The sequence below is a fragment of the Chiloscyllium punctatum genome, chromosome 49, assembly GCF_047496795.1.
Source record: "Chiloscyllium punctatum isolate Juve2018m chromosome 49, sChiPun1.3, whole genome shotgun sequence".
NCBI classification, from domain to species: Eukaryota; Metazoa; Chordata; class Chondrichthyes; order Orectolobiformes; family Hemiscylliidae; genus Chiloscyllium; species Chiloscyllium punctatum.
Window position 1 is genome coordinate 38321500 of NC_092787.1, and position 19956 is coordinate 38341455.

At 44.4% G+C, this 19956-nt stretch overlaps 1 protein-coding gene across 2 annotated transcripts in view; it reads left to right on the top strand.

The window, feature by feature from the left end:
• LOC140469589 (rab-like protein 6) overlaps positions 1-19956 on the top strand; it is a 133224-nt gene that overhangs the window by 43301 nt on the left and 69967 nt on the right. For both annotated transcript variants that reach the window (XM_072566255.1, XM_072566256.1), the window contains 2 exons: positions 5225-5316; positions 6769-6909. In XM_072566255.1, coding sequence (XP_072422356.1) covers positions 5225-5316; positions 6769-6909 — 233 coding nt within the window. The remainder of the gene's footprint in view (positions 1-5224; positions 5317-6768; positions 6910-19956) is intronic.

Consider the following 19956-nt stretch of genomic DNA (forward strand, 5'->3'; position numbering starts at 1 on the left):
ACCAGTCTGACTCATGACTGGGATACAGACAGAATCTAACCTCACACCTTTAATGCATTGAGCTAAGATGTCATTTTTTAATAAAACTTTTTAAGTTTATCTTGAGAATGTGACTTAAAGGAAGTTCTGGGATTTGCATAATAATGAACTGAAACCTGCAACCCATTCTTAACAGCAATCTAGGTTTGTTCGATATATCATTTCGGTTGCATGACACTAATCTTTTGCTATAAATTCTGTGTTTTATGACCCTGCTTCACAACCACCTGATTAAGAGGCAGCGCTCCGAAAGCTAGTGCTTCCAAATAAACCTGTTGGATTATAACCTGGTGCTGTGTTATTATTAACTTTGTCCACCCCAGTCCAACACTGGCACCTCCACATCAAAGTTGAACTCAATGCTCATAACCCAAATAGCTTGAAATAATGAGCAAAACAGGAAGCAGGTGAAGCACTGTGTGAGAATGAGGACAATATTCATGCAAACCGTTCCAAGGCTGAGGGGGTTTCAGTGACATGGATCAGTCGGAGAAGCTGGAACTGGTCCATGTGGAGAAGAGAAAATTGAGGTTTGTTGAGGTGCTCAGGATTATTAGGGATCTGGAAGGCCACTGAAGAGAGAGAGAGAGAGAGAGAAACTGTTCCCATTGGTGAAAAGATCAAGAATTAGAGGATGCAGATTTAAACTAATTGGCAAAAGAGGCAATAACATCATAAGAAACCTTCACTCAGTGCCTGGTTGGGATCTAGAAGGTAATGCCTGAGGCAGGGCCAGTTGAGACTTTCAGATGAGAACTGGAATAATACCTGAAAAGGAGGTAGATGTAGATTTAGGGGAGAAGACTGGCATGAGGTGAATTTAGAGAGTCAGTGTAGAGACAACAGGCTAAGTGGTCGTCTTTGTTGGAAACATGTTTTGGTTTTATGTTGCATTTAAAGTAGGAATCAAACTAATAAATGCAACAAAAAAACATTGATATCAGGATCTCCTTCATAACACAGACTGACCACTTAAACTTTGGCTGTAGACATAAGCCCTTCAGCTCATTAAGTCTGCTCAGCCATTCAGTGAGATCATGACTGGCCTGATAATCCACAACTCCATATTCATACCTTTTCCCCAAAAACCCTTGATTCCCTTGCTAACTAAAAATCTGTCTAAAACTAGATCTAACATTCAGTGGTGATGGGGAAAATTCCACAACATTTTGCAATCATTTGAACTTTGGCTCAGATTGGATGGATGGACCAAGATTTTCGTCCGTTACTGTCTTGAACATGCTATCTGTTAGTTCCTCTGATACGGCTCATACAAGCCAGGCAAGTTCATAATTTGTCTCCGATGCAGCTCCAACAGATCTTGATACTACCCAGGACGAAGCAGCCCAGTTAATTGGCATTCTATTCACCACTCTCACGATTCATTCCCTTAGCTAGTGAAGCACAGTAACAGCACTGTATATCATCGACAGACTCGCAGTGCAGCAACTCCCTGAAGGCACCTTGACTGCACCTTCCAAATCTGAGATCGTTGCCATCTAGAAGGACAAGGGCAGTATTTACCATCTGCCAGTTTCTCTGTGAGCCACTCTTCGTCCTGACTTGGGAATATATTGTCACTCCTTCAGTGTGGATGGGTCACAAATGTTGAAGCTCCCTCCCTAACAGCATTGTGGATATCCACACACACAGGGCTGCAGGTATTCAAGAAGGCAGCTCACCACCACCACCTACAGGGCAGTTAGGGATGGGCAATATCTGCTGGCCCAGCCAAAGAGATGAACTAGGAGCTCCTGTGTCGTAGTAGTGCCCCTAACTCTGAACTAAGAGGTCTGGTTTCAAGTCATACCTGCCTGAGAGGTGTGTAAAAACAAACCTCTGAATAGGTTATTAGAAAATACCTTCAAGGAATGAGCTTTGGTACAGCCTCGAGCTTGAATTTGCCTGTACTGAGCAGTGTAGATCTGGAGAGGATGTTCTCTCTTGCTCAAACATAGAATGGGGGTCACCTTTTCAAAATGAAAATTAGCCATGACTCCCTTGAACAGTGGAGCAAGCTCAGTGACCCTTTCCTGATCCTTACTTTTGACGGTCATGTGGTTGAACAAGTTGATGGAACCCAAGTCTCTTGTTTGGCATATTCAGCTTGACCAGCATTTTGTAGGTACAGCACATAAATGTGTCGTGGAGAATTCTATGCAATTGGATTATGTAATATTGTTCATGAGTGGCCTGGGCCTAGCACCAGCAACAAATGACTGTCTCCTGTACTGAATGTTCCTGTGTCTCCTTTAGTTTAGGAACTGTGTGTGGGACTTACAATGCCCCATCCAAGCACCTGTCTGTTAGATTTGTGATAGTAACCTGAAGGTTGCGCCTTTTAATTCATGTGTTCTCTGCTACAGTCCTTGACTAATTATCAGCAAAAGGGCCAACTTTGCAATATGGCTGGTTTTTAAAAAAAAGGATTGATCAAGTTTTCATGGTGTCTCTCTGCAAGCGTTTCCACATGGTTACTCTGACTTCTCCAAGTGGTAGAATTAGAGCAGCACCAGACTCCATTAAAAAAAAAGCCTGTCATATTGAGCGTCAGTCTGACCATGGGGAAACAAAGGCATAGCTCTGAGAACTCCATCTTATGTGTCCAAATCCCCTCATGGTTTTTGCTACGTCAGTCACTTCTCCTTTCAGCTTACTCCATGGAAAACAGTGAGGACGATAGAGTAGAGGTTAGAACGGAAGCTCCTCATCCCTGAGATCATTCTCCGAAACTATTTCTGTATTCTCTCCATTTGTTCACAACCTTCCTAAAATGTGGAGTCCAAAGTGGACACGAGACTCTAGTGCTTTCTATAAGTTTGACATCACCGTACGGACCCAGAAATATGTTGTTCCTGAGGATGTGATCTGTATGGACTTCAGTAAGGTGTTCGACAAGGTTCCCCACGGAAGACTGATTAGCAAGGTTAAATCTCTCGGAATACAGGGAGAACTAGCCATTTGGATACAGAACTGGCTCAAAGGTAGAAGCCAGAGGGTGGTGGTGGAGGGTTGTTTTTCAGACTGGAGGCCTGTGACCAGTGGAGTGCCACAAGGATCGATGCTGGGTCCACTACTTTTTGTCATTTACATAAATGATTTGGATGCGAGCATAAGAGGTACAGTTAGTAAGTTTGTAGATGACACCAAAATTGGAGGTGTAGTGGACAGTGAAGAGGGTTACCTCAGATTACAACAGGATCTTGACCAGATGGAGCTTAATTCAGATAAATACGAGGTGCTGCATTTTGGGAAAGCAAATCTTAGCAGGACGTATACACTTAATGGTAAGGCCCTAGGGAACAAAGAGACTTTGGAGTGCAGGTTCATAGCTCCTTGAATGTGGTAGATAAGATAGTGAAGAGGGCGTTTGGTACGCAGGACATTGGTTAGGCCACTGTTGGAATACTGCGTGCAATTCTGGTCTCCTTCCTATCGGAAAGATGTTGTGAAACATGAAAGGGTTCAGAAAAGATTTACAAGGATGTTGTCAGGGTTGGTGGATTTGAGCTACAGGGAGAGGCTGAACAGGCTGGGGCTGTTTTCCCTGGAGTGTCGGAGGCTGAGGGGTGACCTTGTAGAGGTTTACAAAATTATGAGGGGCATGGATAGGGTAAATAGAGAAAGTGTTTTCCCTGGGGTGGGGGAGTCCAGAACTAGAGGGCATAGGTTTAGGGTAAGAGCGTAAAAATATAAAAGAGACCTAAGGGGCAACTTTTTCATGCAGAGGATGGTACGTGTATGGAATGAGCTGCCAGAGGAAGTGATGGAGGCTGGGACAATTGCAGCATTTAAAAGACATTTGGATAGGTATATGAATAGGAAGGGTTTGGAGGGATATGGGCTGGCAGGTGGGACTAGATTGGGTTGGGATATCTGGTCAGCATGGACGGGTTGGACCGAAGGGTCTGTTTCCATGCTGTACATCTCTATGACTCTACAAGTCCTGGCACTCCCTTCCTAACAGCACTGTGGGTGTTCCTAGACTGCAAGGACTGCAGCAATTCAAGAAGGTAGCTCACTGCCATCTTCATGAGCAATTACAGATGGGCCCTGCCAGCGGTGCCCAGTTCCCATCAAGGCATTTTTAAAAAAAAGCACTTTGCGCTTGTACTTTCTGCCCCTGTTAATAATGCCTTGGATGTTGTATGCTTTATTAACTACATTTTTCACCCCTTCTGCCATTTCTCTGCATGCAAGCGCCCAAGTTCCACTCCTGCTCACACCTTTATTTATTATCTAGTTTGCATATAAGATGTTTGCTAAACTGTAAAAATAGATTTCTGCTTCCCCTCTTGTTTGTGAAATAGTGCGATGAGGCCAGTGGGATTGCTGCTGAGGAATGATATGGGTTTTCAGGTTGCAACTAATTTGTTTTTGGTGTTTAATCACTCTCTGAAAGGGGCCGCTGTGTGTAACTCAAACTGGCTCACTAAAAATAGCCACTAGGAAATGCATTGTTGTTCTGTTTGCTTGTGCACCATGAAATGATTGCTAACAGGAGTTGCTATTTTGTTCAAGTCATTCTGAGCTGCCATTTTCTAATCCTGCAAGCGTGTCCAATGTTCTGCTTTGCTAATGGACCCTTAAACAGGAGCAGACCTTTCAGCTCTAGGAGTCAGTGAGACCAGAGTGATCAGCACTTCACCTTTATGTTTCCATCCTGGTTACATACCCTTTGATCGACTTACCCAACAAAAATCCATCAATTATTAAGCATTCAGTTGAAATCCCCAGAATCTACAAGATTTTGTGGGAGAAGAGGATGAGGGTTCCAGATTTCCACTCCTCCCAGTGAAAAAGGACGACGTGATACCATGACTGAGTGGCTTGGCTTGAATTCAAAGGGTATGTACCCTAGTTGGTGATACTGTCATCTGAGGAAAATCCTTGAATCATAAGACTTCAGTTTGATTTATTTAAGAAATACAAACTACAGGGGCTTAATCCATCATCATAATTTCACCCTTTTGGCACCGGTATCACTCTCTGGTAGATCTGCGCTGTAGCCACTACATGGCCAGTACCTCATGAAGGAACATTGGTGCCCAGAACTGAAGAGTTAATTCCACTAGATTGGGCCTGACTAAGGATATAACTTTCATTTTGAGTGCAAACTTGGCTCACTCTGCCCAATAATATCAATAATTGTTATCTAATCCTCCATGTTGTGCTCTGTTGGTAGTCGGATGCAGAACTGGCTCTGGATGCAGAGTTCCTCGATGTCTACAAGAACTGTAATGGCGTGATCATGATGTTTGATATCACCAAGCAGTGGTAAGCATTTCTCCGCATTCATAATAGGTGTCCATCCCATGTGAGTCTTGTGAATGTAAAACCCATTGCTTCAGATTTGACACCCTCTGATGTTCCGACATTAATTTAAACCAAGTTTGCTGTATTAAATTTGTCTACCAAAAATAGCCTTAAGTGGAACCCTGTTTTGATGTTACAGAGTCATAGAGCAGCCCAAATTGTCCAAACTGAGCAGATATTCTAACTTAATCTAGTCCCATTTGCCAGCGCTTGACCCATATCCCTCCAAACCTTTCCTATTCATATACCCATCCAGATGCCTTTTAAATGTTGCTATTGTACCAGCCTCCACCACATCCTCTGGCAGCTCCTGTCATACACGTACCACCCTCTGTGTGAAAACCTTGCCACTTTTAGGTCCATTTTAAATTTTGTTACCTCTCAGCCTAAGCCTATGCCCTCTAGTTTTGGACTCCCCCACCCCTGGGAATGGACTTAGTCTGTTTACCCTATCCATGCCCCGAATGATTTTATAAACTTCTATAAGGTCACCTCTCAGCCTCCGATGCTCCAGGGAAAACAGCCCCAGCCTGTTCAGCCTCTCCCTATATCTCAAATTGTCCAACCCTGGCAACATCCTTGTAACTCTTTTTGAACCCTTTCAAGTTTCACAACATCCTTCCACTAGGCAGGAGACCAGAATCTCGTGGAGTCTATGGAAGCAGTATTTAGGTGGTTTGAGGATGACTCTGGAACAGTCAGTTAGTCAGCAACCTTGCTCATGACTGATCACAGTGCTGTGACTGCAAACACACTGCATGTGCAGCCTTCACCTCTCCCACCACCCCTCTCACCCAGAGTTCACACCCTTCACCTGCCCCCATTGGCCAACTCTGAGTGTGTAACCTGCCACCTCGAGCACATGGTCCTTGAGTTTAAGGGTGATTTGGAGATCCAAATCTGGCCACTCCCTGAAGTTATGTTGACAGTTCCACTTCTGGATCTGCTAGAACCTTTGACTGCTTTTGATCATGTTATATTCATGTTATATAACTTGTGCAGTTGACTAGTTTTGGTTCTTGTGATGTTTTAATGTGTAGAAAGTCCCCAGCCTCATCGTTAAGGATGAATGCTTCATGTAATTTATTTTACAAGTTCCCTCCAGTTTTGGTTAGTGTATGGATAGTTTTCTGAGATCTTCCTTCCAGCATGGAGCTGGTCTCTTTGCACTATGATTGGCAAATGTGACTTTGCCATCCTTGTTGCAAATTGATTAAGCAGTTAACTTTGTTAAAAATTTGCATGCTTCACTATTGTTTTTACTGCTGTGACTTTTTATTTAATTTCCAGTTTTGGACTTGCTCTCTCTGGATTACTAGACCAGCAATGTAATAACAACACTGATATGAAGGCAGGACCAACTCAATTAGGAGGGAGAAGGTTGTTGATTAACTTCCTCCCTTCTTTCTGCAGGACGTTCAGTTATATCATGAAAGAACTCCCGAAAGTGCCAGACCACATTCCCGTCTGTGTGCTTGGGAACCATCGTGACATGGGAGAGCATCGGGTCATCCTGCCTGACGATGTCAGGGACTTCATAAAGAGCAGCAACAGGTATGGAAGCACCGACTCTCTGCACCCGAGTGATCACAGTCTGGAGGTGAGAACGTGAGAATGGAGATCGAAGTTTGGCTGACAAACTGAATTGGAAAAGACCTTTAACAAGTCTATGCTGTGTACCCTATCCCTTCAAAACTTATCTCTCTGCATGAGTGGAACTAGTTTGAGATTGACATAGGGCAGCGGGATTAGTTTGATAAAGGGCTGTGTGGAGAGAACGGGGCAGCGGGATTAGTTTGATAAAGGGCTGTGTGGAGAGAACGGGGCAGCGGGATTAGTTTGATAAAGGGCTGTGTGGAGAGAACGGGGCAGCGGGATTAGTTTGATAAAGGGCTGTGTGGAGAGAACGGGGCAGCGGGATTAGTTTGATAAAGGGCTGTGTGGAGAGAACGGGGCAGCGGGATTAGTTTGATAAAGGGCTGTGTGGAGAGAACGGGGCAGCGGGATTAGTTTGATAAAGGGCTGTGTGGAGAGAACGGGGCAGCGGGATTAGTTTGATAAAGGGCTGTGTGGAGAGAACGGGGCAGCGGGATTAGTTTGATAAAGGGCTGTGTGGAGAGAACGGGGCAGCGGGATTAGTTTGATAAAGGGCTGTGTGGAGAGAACGGGGCAGCGGGATTAGTTTGATAAAGGGCTGTGTGGAGAGAACGGGGCAGCGGGATTAGTTTGATAAAGGGCTGTGTGGAGAGAACGGGGCAGCGGGATTAGTTTGATAAAGGGCTGTGTGGAGAGAACGGGGCAGCGGGATTAGTTTGATAAAGGGCTGTGTGGAGAGAACGGGGCAGCGGGATTAGTTTGATAAAGGGCTGTGTGGAGAGAACGGGGCAGCGGGATTAGTTTGATAAAGGGCTGTGTGGAGAGAACGGGGCAGCGGGATTAGTTTGATAAAGGGCTGTGTGGAGAGAACGGGGCAGCGGGATTAGTTTGATAAAGGGCTGTGTGGAGAGAACGGGGCAGCGGGATTAGTTTGATAAAGGGCTGTGTGGAGAGAACGGGGCAGCGGGATTAGTTTGATAAAGGGCTGTGTGGAGAGAACGGGGCAGCGGGATTAGTTTGATAAAGGGCTGTGTGGAGAGAACGGGGCAGCGGGATTAGTTTGATAAAGGGCTGTGTGGAGAGAACGGGGCAGCGGGATTAGTTTGATAAAGGGCTGTGTGGAGAGAACGGGGCAGCGGGATTAGTTTGATAAAGGGCTGTGTGGAGAGAACGGGGCAGCGGGATTAGTTTGATAAAGGGCTGTGTGGAGAGAACGGGGCAGCGGGATTAGTTTGATAAAGGGCTGTGTGGAGAGAACGGGGCAGCGGGATTAGTTTGATAAAGGGCTGTGTGGAGAGAACGGGGCAGCGGGATTAGTTTGATAAAGGGCTGTGTGGAGAGAACGGGGCAGCGGGATTAGTTTGATAAAGGGCTGTGTGGAGAGAACGGGGCAGCGGGATTAGTTTGATAAAGGGCTGTGTGGAGAGAACGGGGCAGCGGGATTAGTTTGATAAAGGGCTGTGTGGAGAGAACGGGGCAGCGGGATTAGTTTGATAAAGGGCTGTGTGGAGAGAACGGGGCAGCGGGATTAGTTTGCGATTGATGCAGGGGATCGATAGAGTTTATTTGTTCATGCGTTGTGTGTGTGTCACAGGTGAGGCCTAAATGCCTAGAGGGCAGTTGAGAGTCAACCTCATTGCTGAGAGTCTGGAGTCATGTATCAGTCAGACTGGGTAAGGACAATAGACTACCTTCCCTAAAGGAGTTTAGTGAACCAGGTGGGGTTTTTACAGCAATTGATAGTGGTTACATGGTTATCATCAGGTTAGTGTTCAAATACAGTATGGAATTAAACTTCACCATCTGCCATGCCCATGTCAAGCCCATGTCCCCAAACATGTAGACTGGTGTTCTAGATTACTTAGCTCATGACATTATGATGCATCAGCCCTTCCCTCTGGGAGCAGTTTGATTGATGCAGGGGCAGTGAGGGATGGAGTCAGGCAGTGGAATTAGTTTGCACATTGATACAGGACTGTCGCATTATTTCCTCCAAATGCCCATCTTTTTTCCCTTTTGATGTCGTTATGTCTGCTTCCACCATCCATTTGGGCAGCAAATCCCAACTCATTACCATTCACGGTGTCAAATCCTCGTTCATGCACAATACTGAAGATGGCCTAGGATTGAGAACCAGAGGGCATAGACTTTAGGTAGGAAGTAATATTGACATGATTAACGTCTTCACACCTGTGGTTAGGATCTGGAATGCACTGCCTGAGGTTGTGGTCAAGGCAAGTTCAATCAAAGATTTTAAGAGGGAGCTGTAAAGGGAGAATATGCAAGGGAGAAGTTTGGGGATTGGCACTGGGTAAATTGTGTCTGTGCTGGATCTCAGAAGGAGCAATATGCTGAAATGACCTCCAGGTATTTTCCCTGTATAAGTTGGTTTTCCCCTAGACTTGTTTTTTGTGAGTTGTTATTTTGAGTTTAGGACTAAAAGCTTTGAGAAAATGTCTGTTTTCAGCAATAAAGAGGAAAACCTTGTATTTACTTAGCTCCTTTAACAACTTCATGTCATCCTAAGTGGCACAGTGGCTGTGGTTAGCCTCACAGCGCCAGAGACCCAGGTTCGACTCAAGCCTATGGTGACTGACTGTGTGGAGTTGGCACGTTCTCCCCGTGTCTGTGTGGGTTTCCTCCGGGTGCTCCGGTTTCCTCCCACAGTCCAAAAATGCGCAGGTTAGGTGGATTGGCCACGCTAAATTGCCCGTAGTGTTAGGTGCATTAGTCAGAGGGAAATGAGTGTGGATGGGTTGGTGTGGACTTGTTGGGCCGAAGGGCCTGTTTCCACACTGCAGGGAATCTAATCGAAAGCTCTTTGTAACCAATGAAACATTTGGAAATCCAGTTACTGTTGCAGTGTAAGAATGTCAGCAGTCAATCTGCAGGCTGGCTGAGGGATAAGTATTGGCCAGAGCACTGCTGTTCTATGAATTAGTGCCAGAAGATCTTCTACATTCACGTAATTAAAAACAATGGGATCTTGGTCAAAAGACTGGCTCCCTCTGTACTGCACTGAAATGTCAGCCAGGAGTTTGTGTTCACGTCCTGAAGCCCCAGCAACCTTCCTTGGCTGATGCTAGCAGAGCCTTGAATGCATTCAGACCAAATCTGTGTTGCCTGGCAACTCAAAGGTGGGAATATGGAGGTAGCAGCAGGTCAGCCCTAATCCCACTGAATCACAGAGCAGCTTTGAGTGGTGAAGTGGCCTTATTCCCCTCCTGCATCCTGAAAGGCAATGTGCAAGGCTGACCAAGGGCCTAGTTTTGAAAAGGAGAAAAGTGAAACCAATTAGGAAATGGATTCCATCCAGGTTTTTGCATGGTAGGGCGATTCAGGGATATGGGGGTAATACAGGTAGAAGGAGCTGAGGCAATGGATTGATCAGCCATGATCCAAATGAGTGATGGAGCAGGCTCGATGGGCTGTATAACCACCACCTTCTATTACTATGAAACAATGAAAAGGACAGTAATGTTGGGATGGACGTTAAATTTGGAGGATTGGGAGGCCAAAGAGGTGAAAAGAATGGAGAATTTGAGTGTGTGGGGGTACAATTCTAGGAAGAGGTGAAGTGGATGGCCATGAATAAATTTGAACACAAAACTGGATTGGTTTATACTTAAGAAGGTGGAAGCCTGGGAGCCAGTGCAGGTCAGCACACACTGCTGAGGAGAGAGCGAACTTAGCACAAGTCAGAATATGGCAGCAAATTCCAAATGAGGTGGTGGTTACACAACAAAGGATGGGAGGCTAGTCAGGAGAGCATCAGAATAATGGGCTGTGTGTTCCCCAAAGTGCAACTCCATCAAAGCTGGGAGCTGATTTGTGCGTGCAGGGGCCCAGACTAAGGCCCTGTTGCCTGTGTGCATGTCCCAATGACATCATGTATAATTAAGAATTGAATGTTAGAGCTAATGTTCACTAGTCAGATTTTTAATGTTGTCAGAGCCAGGCCAAAGCTGCTGCCCTGTTTAAAAAAAAAATGGATAGTGCTATCTGTATTCCAGGTAGCTATCACTGATTTGATTTGTAGAGTTGTCATCCTGCAAAGCTCGAACTCTGTATGTGGTGCTCCACTTGGTCGTAGTGATGGCTGTAACCACAGTCTCAGGATTTTCACACCCGTGAGGAGCAAACTCATGATAAGAGCTGGAGCAGCAGACGGGCTGGCATTGCACAATATTACTCTTTACAGGAAATGCTCATTCCATCAACCTCAGTCTCTCTCTCTCTCTCTCTCTCTCTCTCTCTCCCTCTCTCTCTCTCTCTCTCTCTCTCTCTCTCTCTCTCTCTCTCTCTCTCTCTCTCTCTCTCTCTCTCTCTCTCTCTCTCTCTCTCTCTCTCTCGATATACAGCACGGAAACAGACCCTTTGATCCAACCTGTCCACGTCGACCAGATATCCCAACCCAATCTAGTCCCACCTGCCAGCACCCAGCCCATATCCCTCCAAACCCTTCCTATTCATATACCCATCCAAATGCCTTTCACCCTAAACCTATGCCCTCTAGTTCTGGACTCCCTGGCCCCAGGGAAAAGACTTTGCCTATTTACCCTATCCATGCTCCTCATAACTTTGTAAACCTCTATAAGGTCACCCCTCAACCTCCGACCCTCCCAGCCTGTTCAGCCTCTCCCTGCAGCTCAAATCTCCAACCCTGGCAACATCCTTGTAAATCTTTACTGAATCCTTGCAAGTTTCACAACATCTTTCCGATAGGAAGGAGACCAGAATTGCACGTAATATTCCAACAGTGGCCTAACCAATGTCCTGTACAGCCGCAACATGACCTCCCAACTCCTGTACTCAATCCTCTGACCAATAAGTGAAAGCATATCAAATGCCGCCTTCACTATCCTATTTACCTGTGACTCCACTTTCAAGGAGCTATGAACCTGCACTTCAAGGTCTCTTTGTTCGTCAACATTCCCTTGGACCTTACCATTTTACGTGTATAAGTCCTGTTAAGATTTGCTTTCCCAAAATGCAGCACCTCGCATTTATCTGAATTAAACTCCATCTGCCACTTCTCAACCCATTGGCCCATCTGGTCCAGATCCTGTTGTAATCTGAGGTAACCCTCTTCACTGTCCACTACACCTCCAATTTTGGTGTCATCTACAAACTTACTAACTGTACCTCTTATGCTCACATCCAAATCATTTATGTAAATGACAAAAAGTAGAGGGCCCAGCACCGATCCTTGTGGCACTCCACTGGTCACAGGCCTCCAGACTGAAAAACAACCCTCCACCACCACCACCCTCTGTCTTCTACCTTTGAGCCAGTTCTGTATCCAAATGGCTAGTTCTCCCTGTATTCCATGAGATCTAACCTTGCTAATCAGTCTCCCATGGGGAACCTTGCCGAACGCCTTACTGAAGTCCATATAGATCACATCTACCGCTCTGCCCTCATCAATCTTCTTTGTTACTTCAAAAAAACTCAATCAAGTTTGTGAGACATGATTTCCCATGCACAAAGCCATGTTGACTATCCCTAATCAGTCCTTGCCTTTCCAAATACATGTACATCCTGTCCCTCAGGATTCCCTCCAACAACATGCCCACCACCGAGGTCAGGCTCACCGGGCTATAGTTCCCTGGCTTGTCCTTACCACCCTTCTTCAACAGTGGCACCACATTAGCCAACCTCAGTCTTCTGGCACCTCACCTGTGACTATCGATGATACAAATATCTCAGCAAGAGGCCCAGCAATCACTTCTCTAGCTTCCCACAGAGTTCTAAGGTATATCTGATCAGGTCCTGGGGATTTATCCACCTTTATGCAGTTTAAGATATCCAGCACTTCCTCCTCTGTAATCTGGACATTTTGCAAGGTGTCATCATCTGTTTCCCTGCATTCTACATCTTCCATATCCTTTTCCACAGTAAATACTGATGCAAAATATTTTGATCATGTGAGTTTCTTCACGTGACTCCGGCTTCAAAAGCATTTGTAAAGATGTAGCATGTTCTGAGGAAGCCTGGAGGAGGAGGAAAGACTGCGAAGCTGGTAGAACTCCGACCCAGACCTAGAGCTTCTGGCCCAGATGTAGTGATATTCCCACTATGCCACAAGCTGGGAAAGTTGTGTATATTTTTGTATTGTAGATCAATGAAGGAATCACATTAAAATGAGTGTGGGGGGGGTCTCTATAGAAAACCTGAAGAGCAGGTAGAGGTCAGGTGCCTAGGAAATACTGACGACCTCCATCCTGCTAAATATGCAGATGTTATTCACATTACTCCTCATTGGTTGGACAGTATAGAACCCATTGCTGCAAAGGCTGTGCAGGCCAAGTCATTGAGTATATTTCAGAGCAAGATAGACTCTTGGTTGATATGGGAATCAAGGGTTCTGGGGCAAAGGGAGGAGAATCGGGTTGAAAAATGTGTCAGGAGAAAGTGAGGCTTGCAGATGCCGGAGATCAAAGATTGAGTGTGGTGCTGGAAAAACACAGTAGGTCAGGCAGCATCCGAGGAGCAGGAGAATCAACATTTCAGACATAAATCCTTCATTAGGAAGGGTTTATGCCTGAACATTGACTCTCCTGCTCCTCATGCTGCCTGACCTGCTGTGTTTTTCCAGCACCACACTCTCTCAACTTTGAAAAACATATCAGCCATGATTGAATGGTATAGCAGACTTGATGGGACAAATGGCCTAATTCTACTCCAATGCCCTGTGGTCTTATGGTCCCCTACCCTTATCTGAATTATATTTCGCACACTCTTTCCCTGAGGTCTCTCTTATTTTTAAATGACCCACTCGTTTTATTTCTGTACCCTAAGCAGGTCAAGTGATTGTTACTGTAGTTCACAGTGAGCAGCACATTTACTGAGAATGCAGTCTTGAGCACAAGATAGACTCTTAAAGTGGCACACCACACTGGGAGGTCATTCAGAGCAACTTTGAAAACTTTTCTTTAATATTCTCTTTTAGTCTTTTGTGCTTCAGACAAAAAGTCTTTTCGCAATTCAGACCATTTTCTCTGTCATTGCATGTTTTTGCACAGTTAGGATTGTAATTGATAATTCTGTTGGAACTGTGCAAATTTGAAACACAAGGCCATTTTAACCCATCCTTCTCCTGTCTGTTGCATTGTTAGATTACATTTAATATCACATTCTCAAGATAACTTAGTTTTATTAAAAAAAAGTGACATCTTAGCTCAGACAATTCATTAAAGCTATGAGGTTAGAGTCTGTCTATATCCCAATCATGAGTCAGACTGGTTCTATTTCCAAAGTAGGAATTTATAAAATATTACATGGATTGACTGCCTGCAGATTGTGTGCTTTTTGAACAAAATAGAATGAATCTGTGTCTTATGATCCTGCTCCATTGCTACCTGATGAAGGAGCAGTGGTCCGAAAGCTAGTACTTACAAAAAAAACCTGTTGGACTACAACCTGATGTTGTGATTTTTAACTTTAAAGGATATCAATGATGATCACTGATGATCACCTTTAGGTGAGCTTTTGATTCCTGATTTTTTTTTTAATTGAATTCAAATTTCACCATCTGACTTGGTGGGATTTGAAACTGTCACTGTGACGTTGACTTGGGGCTCTGAATTATTAACACAGTGACATAGCCACCGTGACCCCACCTCCCCCTTTGTGGAAAGGCATTAACATTATCAGTCACCTTCAGGTTTTCTGCTCCATGTCATTGCCTTGCAACGTATTTTCCATGCGCACAGCCAAATAATTCTAATCTTACAGACCCACCCTGTTCTTACATTACTTACTTCCCTTTTGATCTACCTGTCCAATCTAATCTTAATGGTTGACATGGTTTCTGTATCAATCAGTAACAACATAACCGAATCTTTCAACACCACATCTCCTCTCGGTTATACTGAGCCTTGGTCAAACTAATTGGTGTACTGCATTCAGTTCAAGGTAGTGCATCTCTGGGCTGATATCTGGGACAGCTGCAGTGCAGATTTAGCAGGGTATTGAAGGATGTGAAAACTTGGCCTGTATATCAGTGAATGTGGAAGGTTCGGGAGAGATCTGACCGAGATGGTTACAATCTTAGGATTTCATGGGGTTGGTACAAAGAAATAATTTCCTTTCGTCCAAAATTCTGAACAAGGGCAATAAAATCAGCTGTATTTTCAAATTGGAGTGGAAAACAAGACCTGGAATAAAGGCCAGTATTCTTGAATATCCTCTGCATGTAATTGTGGCATTTCAAAGATCCAATGCTTCTGGAAAACAAAAACTGGAAGGCATAGGAGAGAGAGAGGGAAATGTTTAAAAGAGACCTAAGAGGCAATGTTTTCACACAGAGGGTGGTGGGTGTAGGAAATGAGCTGCCAGAGGAAGTGGTGGAGGCTGGGACAATTACAGCATTTAAAAGGCATCTGAATGACTTTATGAATAGGAAGGGTTTAGAGGGATATGGGCTGGGTGCTGGCAAATGGGACGAGGTTTTAATTTAGGATACCTGGTTGGCGTGGACGAGTTGGACCGAATGGTCTGTTTCCATGCTCTACGTCTCTATGATATTCTGTCTCTTTGAGCATCCACTGTCATTAACTTTATACCATCGAGAAAATAGTCCAATATATCCTTTCTGGTCCAAAATGGTTACCCTGTCATTTGCTTATATTGAAGTCCATCTGTTACAGTTTTACCCATTCACCTGGACTGCCAACGATCCTTGTAATTTTATGGTATCATTTACACTGTTTACAATGCCGCCTAACTTTGTATCATTAGCAAATTTGGACATATGACTTTCTAACCTGCTACTCAACCAATTTCTCAGACGTTGGTAATTTGGCCTCAATTCCATAGGCTTTTACTTTGGGGTCAGAGAATTGTAGATTGATAAAGTTCCTGCAGCTCATTTTTAACTGTTAGTAATTCAATTTAAAGCAGATTTTGAAGTTAAAATTTGGTTTATGACAAGGTATTACAGTTTCTTTGGGATAAAGAGAAAGCTATGAACAAGTAATTACAAATATGAAAATAAAAATCATTTTGTCTTATTGGTAACTGTTTTTAAAAATTCATTCATGGGATGAAAATGTTGTTAGCTGGACCAACACTTATTGCCTGTCCCTATTTGCTCTTACGAAGATGACAGTGAGCTATCTCCTTGAACCACTGCCGTACATGTGCCATAGATGCATCCACAATTCTGTTAGGGAGTGAGTTTAAGGGGTTTGACCCAGTGATAGTGAAGGGGTGGTGATGTATTTCCAAGCCAGGATGGTGAGTGACTTGGATGGGAAATTGCAGATGCTGGTGTTGCCATGTATCTGCTGTCCACGTTCTTCTGGATGGAAGTAATTGTGGATTTGGGTGGTGCTGTCGAAGGAGACGGACTGACTTTCTGTGCCATCTTGTAGATTGTAGAGGGAGTGAATGTTTTTGGGTCTTGTGTCAGATAAGTGGGATCCTTTGTCCTTTTTGAGCATTAGAGCTGCAGTCATCCAGGCGAGTGGGAAGTTTTCCGTCACATTGCTGGCTTGTACCTTGGATGGGGGACAGGCTTTGGGGAGTCAAGAAGAAGAAAATCCTGATCAGCCTCTACATGTCTGTTGGATCTTTCTGATACCTGCAGCTTGAGTTCCTTGTTCCTGAAGCAATAAATTTCTGCATCTGACTTCAGTAGTAGGATAGCTGGTGTTTCCTTGTGTATGTGAACCAGTGAAACAGCAGATTTTTGAGAGGGAGAGAAGGCCCCTTGTTCATCATTGGTTTTAGCGCACACTCCCACACAAACAGTACTTTGTTTCTGTGTACCATTTCTCATTTCCCCCTCTTGATTGAAACTCCTCTTGTGAGGGTGGGTTCTCAAAACATCGTCCTTGGACTGGTGCCCACTGTATGCGCTTTACCTGTTCCCTTATGTAGTCCAAAACTCAAAATAGTTGTGTTAACTTTGAGGAATCCAAGGTTGCAGCAAGATGTTGAGTATGCTGTGTCTCCCTGAGCAGGGATATGGGAACCTGAATCACAGCTCCAGGGTACAGGAGGCTGAGAGTATTGAGGTCATGAATAAGGTTTCAAGGTCACAGGAGTGTACAGGCAGGAAGGGGGTTTGAAGTGTGTCTGCTTCAATTCCAGGAGCGTCTGGAATAAGGTGAGTGAACTTGCAGCATAGGTTGGTACCTGGGACTTCGATGTTGTGGCCATTTCAGAGCCATTGGCTGAAGGAGGGACAGGAATGGTTGTTGCAGGTTCTGCAGTTTAGATGTTTCAGTAAGATCAGGGAAGGTGATTAAAAAGAAGGGGCAGTGTGGCATTGTTAGTCAAGGACAGTATTACAGTAGCAGGAAGGATGTTTGAGGACTCTCTACTTCAGTAGTATGGGCTGAGGTTAAAAAGAAGAAAGAAGAGGTCACACTGTTGGGAGTTTTCTGTAGACATCTGAAAAGTTCCAGAGATGTAGAGGAAAGGATAGCAAAGACGATTCTGGATCGGAGCAAAAGTAACAGGATAGTTGTTATGGTCTTTAGCTTTCCAAATGTTGACTGGAAATAGTTGAGTTTGAGTACTTTAGATGGGTCAGTTTTTGTCCTGTGTGCACAGGACGGTTTCCTGATACAGTATGTAGACAGGCCAACAAGGGGTGAGGCCACATTGGATTTGGTACTGGGTAATGAACCAGACCTGGTGTTAGATTTGAACATAGGTGAGCACTTTGGTGATAGCAACCACGATTTGGTTACATTTGTTTTCGCGATGGAAAGGGATTGGTATATACCACAGGGCAAGAGTTATAGCTGGAAGAAAGGCGATTAGGCAAGATTGAGGATGCATAGGATGGGGATGGAAACTGCAGCTGATGGGCACAACTGAAATGCGGAACTTGTTTAAGGAACAGTTACTGTTTGTCCTTGATAAGTATGTACCTGTCAGGCAGGGAGGAAGTGGTCAAGTAAGGGAACTGTGATTTACTAAAGAAGTTGAATCTCTTTGTCAAGAGGAAGAAAGAGGCTTATGTAAAGATGACATGTGAAGGCTCATTTAGGGGGCTTAAGAGTTACAAGTCAGCCAGGAAAGACCTAAAGAGAGCTAAAAGGAGCCAGGAGAGGACATGAGAAGTCTTTGGCAGATAGGGTCATGGAAAACCCTAAAGCTTTCTAGGTAGGTCAGGAATAAAAGAATAATAAAATTCGAGCCAGTCAAGGACAGTAATGGGAAATTGGGTGTGCAGTCATAGGAGATATGAAAAGTGGTAAACAAATATTTTTCGTTGGTATTCACACAGGTAAAAGGCAATGTTGTCAAGGAGAATACTGAGATACAGGTTACTAGACTAGACAGGATTGAGGTTCACAAGGAGGAGGTGTTAGCAATTCTGCAAAGTGTGAAAATATATAAGTCCCCTGGGCTGGATAGGATTTATTCAAGGATGCTCTGGGAAGCTTTGGAGGAGATTGCAGAGCCTTTGGCTTTGATCTTTGTCATCATTGTCTACAGGATTAGTGCCAGAAGACTGGAGGATAGCAAGTGTCAACCCCTTGCTCAAGAGGGAGAGTAGAGACAATCCTGGAAATTATAGACCAGTGAGCCTTACTTCGGTTGGGTAAAGTGTTAGAAAGAATTATAGGAGAGAGGATTTCTAATCATCTAGAAAAGAGTAATTTGATTCAGGAGAGTCAACGCGGTTTTGTGAAGGGTAGGTCGTGCCTCTCAAACCTTATTCAATTCTTTGAGAAGGTGACCAACAGGTGGATGAGGGTAAAGCAGTTGATGTGCTGTATATGGATTTCAGTAAGGTGTTTGATAAGGTTCCCCATGGAAGGCTATTGCAGAAAATCCAGAGGCATAGAACTGAGGGTGATTTAACAGTTTGGATCAGAAACTGGCTAGCTGTAAGAAGACAGAGGGTGGTGGTTGATGGGAAATGTACATTCTGGAGTTCAGTTACTACTGGTGTACCGTAAGGATCTAGGCGAACATGAGCACTGCAAATGCTGGAGGTTAGAGTGAAGAGTGTGGTGCTGGAAAAGCACAGCAGGTCAGGCAGCATCCGAGGAGCAGGAAAAGATTCTTGATGACGGGCTTTTGCCTGAAATGTTGATTTTCCTGCTTGGATGCTGCCTGATCTGCTGTGCTTTTCCTGCAACCAGTCTTGACTACCGCAAGGATGTTTTGGGGTCACTGCTGTTTGTCATTTTTATAAATGACCTGGATGAGGGCTTAGAAGGGTGGGTTAGTAAATTTGCGGATGACACTAACGTCATTGGAGTAGTGGATAATGTGGAAGGATGTTGCGGTTTACAGAGGGACATAGATAAGCTGCAGAGCTGACCTGAGAGGTGGCAAATGGAGTTTAATGCAGAAAAGCGTGAGGTGATTCACTTTGGAAGGAGTAACAGGAATAGAGAGTACTAGGCTAATGGTAAGATTCTTGGTAGTGTAGATAAGCAGAGAGATCTCAGTGCCCAGGTACACAGACCCTTGAAAGTAGCCACCCAGGTTGATAGGGTTGTTAAGAAGGTATACAGTGTGTTCGCTTTTATTGGTAGAGGGATTGAGTTTCAGAACCATGAGGTCATGCTGCAGCTGTATAAAACTGGTGCGGCTGCATTTGGGAGTATTTCATACAGTTCTGGTCACCGCATTATAGGAAGTATGTGGAAATTTTGGAAAGGGTTCAGAGGAGATTTACTAGGATGTTGCCTGGTATGGAGGGAAGGTCTTATGAGGAAAGGTTGAGGGATTTGAGGCTGCTTTTGTTAATGAGAAGATGATCAAGAGATGACTTAATAAAAACATACAGGATACTCAGAGGGTTAGATAGGGTGGACAGTGAGAGCCTTTTTCCTTGGATGGTGATGGCTAACATGAGGGGATATAGCTTTAAACTGAAGGGTGATAGATATAGAACAGATGTCAGAGGGTAGTTTCTTTACTCAGAATTGTAAGGGTGTGGAATGCTCTGCCTGCAACAGTAGCAGACTCGCCAACTTTAAGGGCATTTAAATGGTCATTGGATAAACATATGGAAGATGATGGAATAAT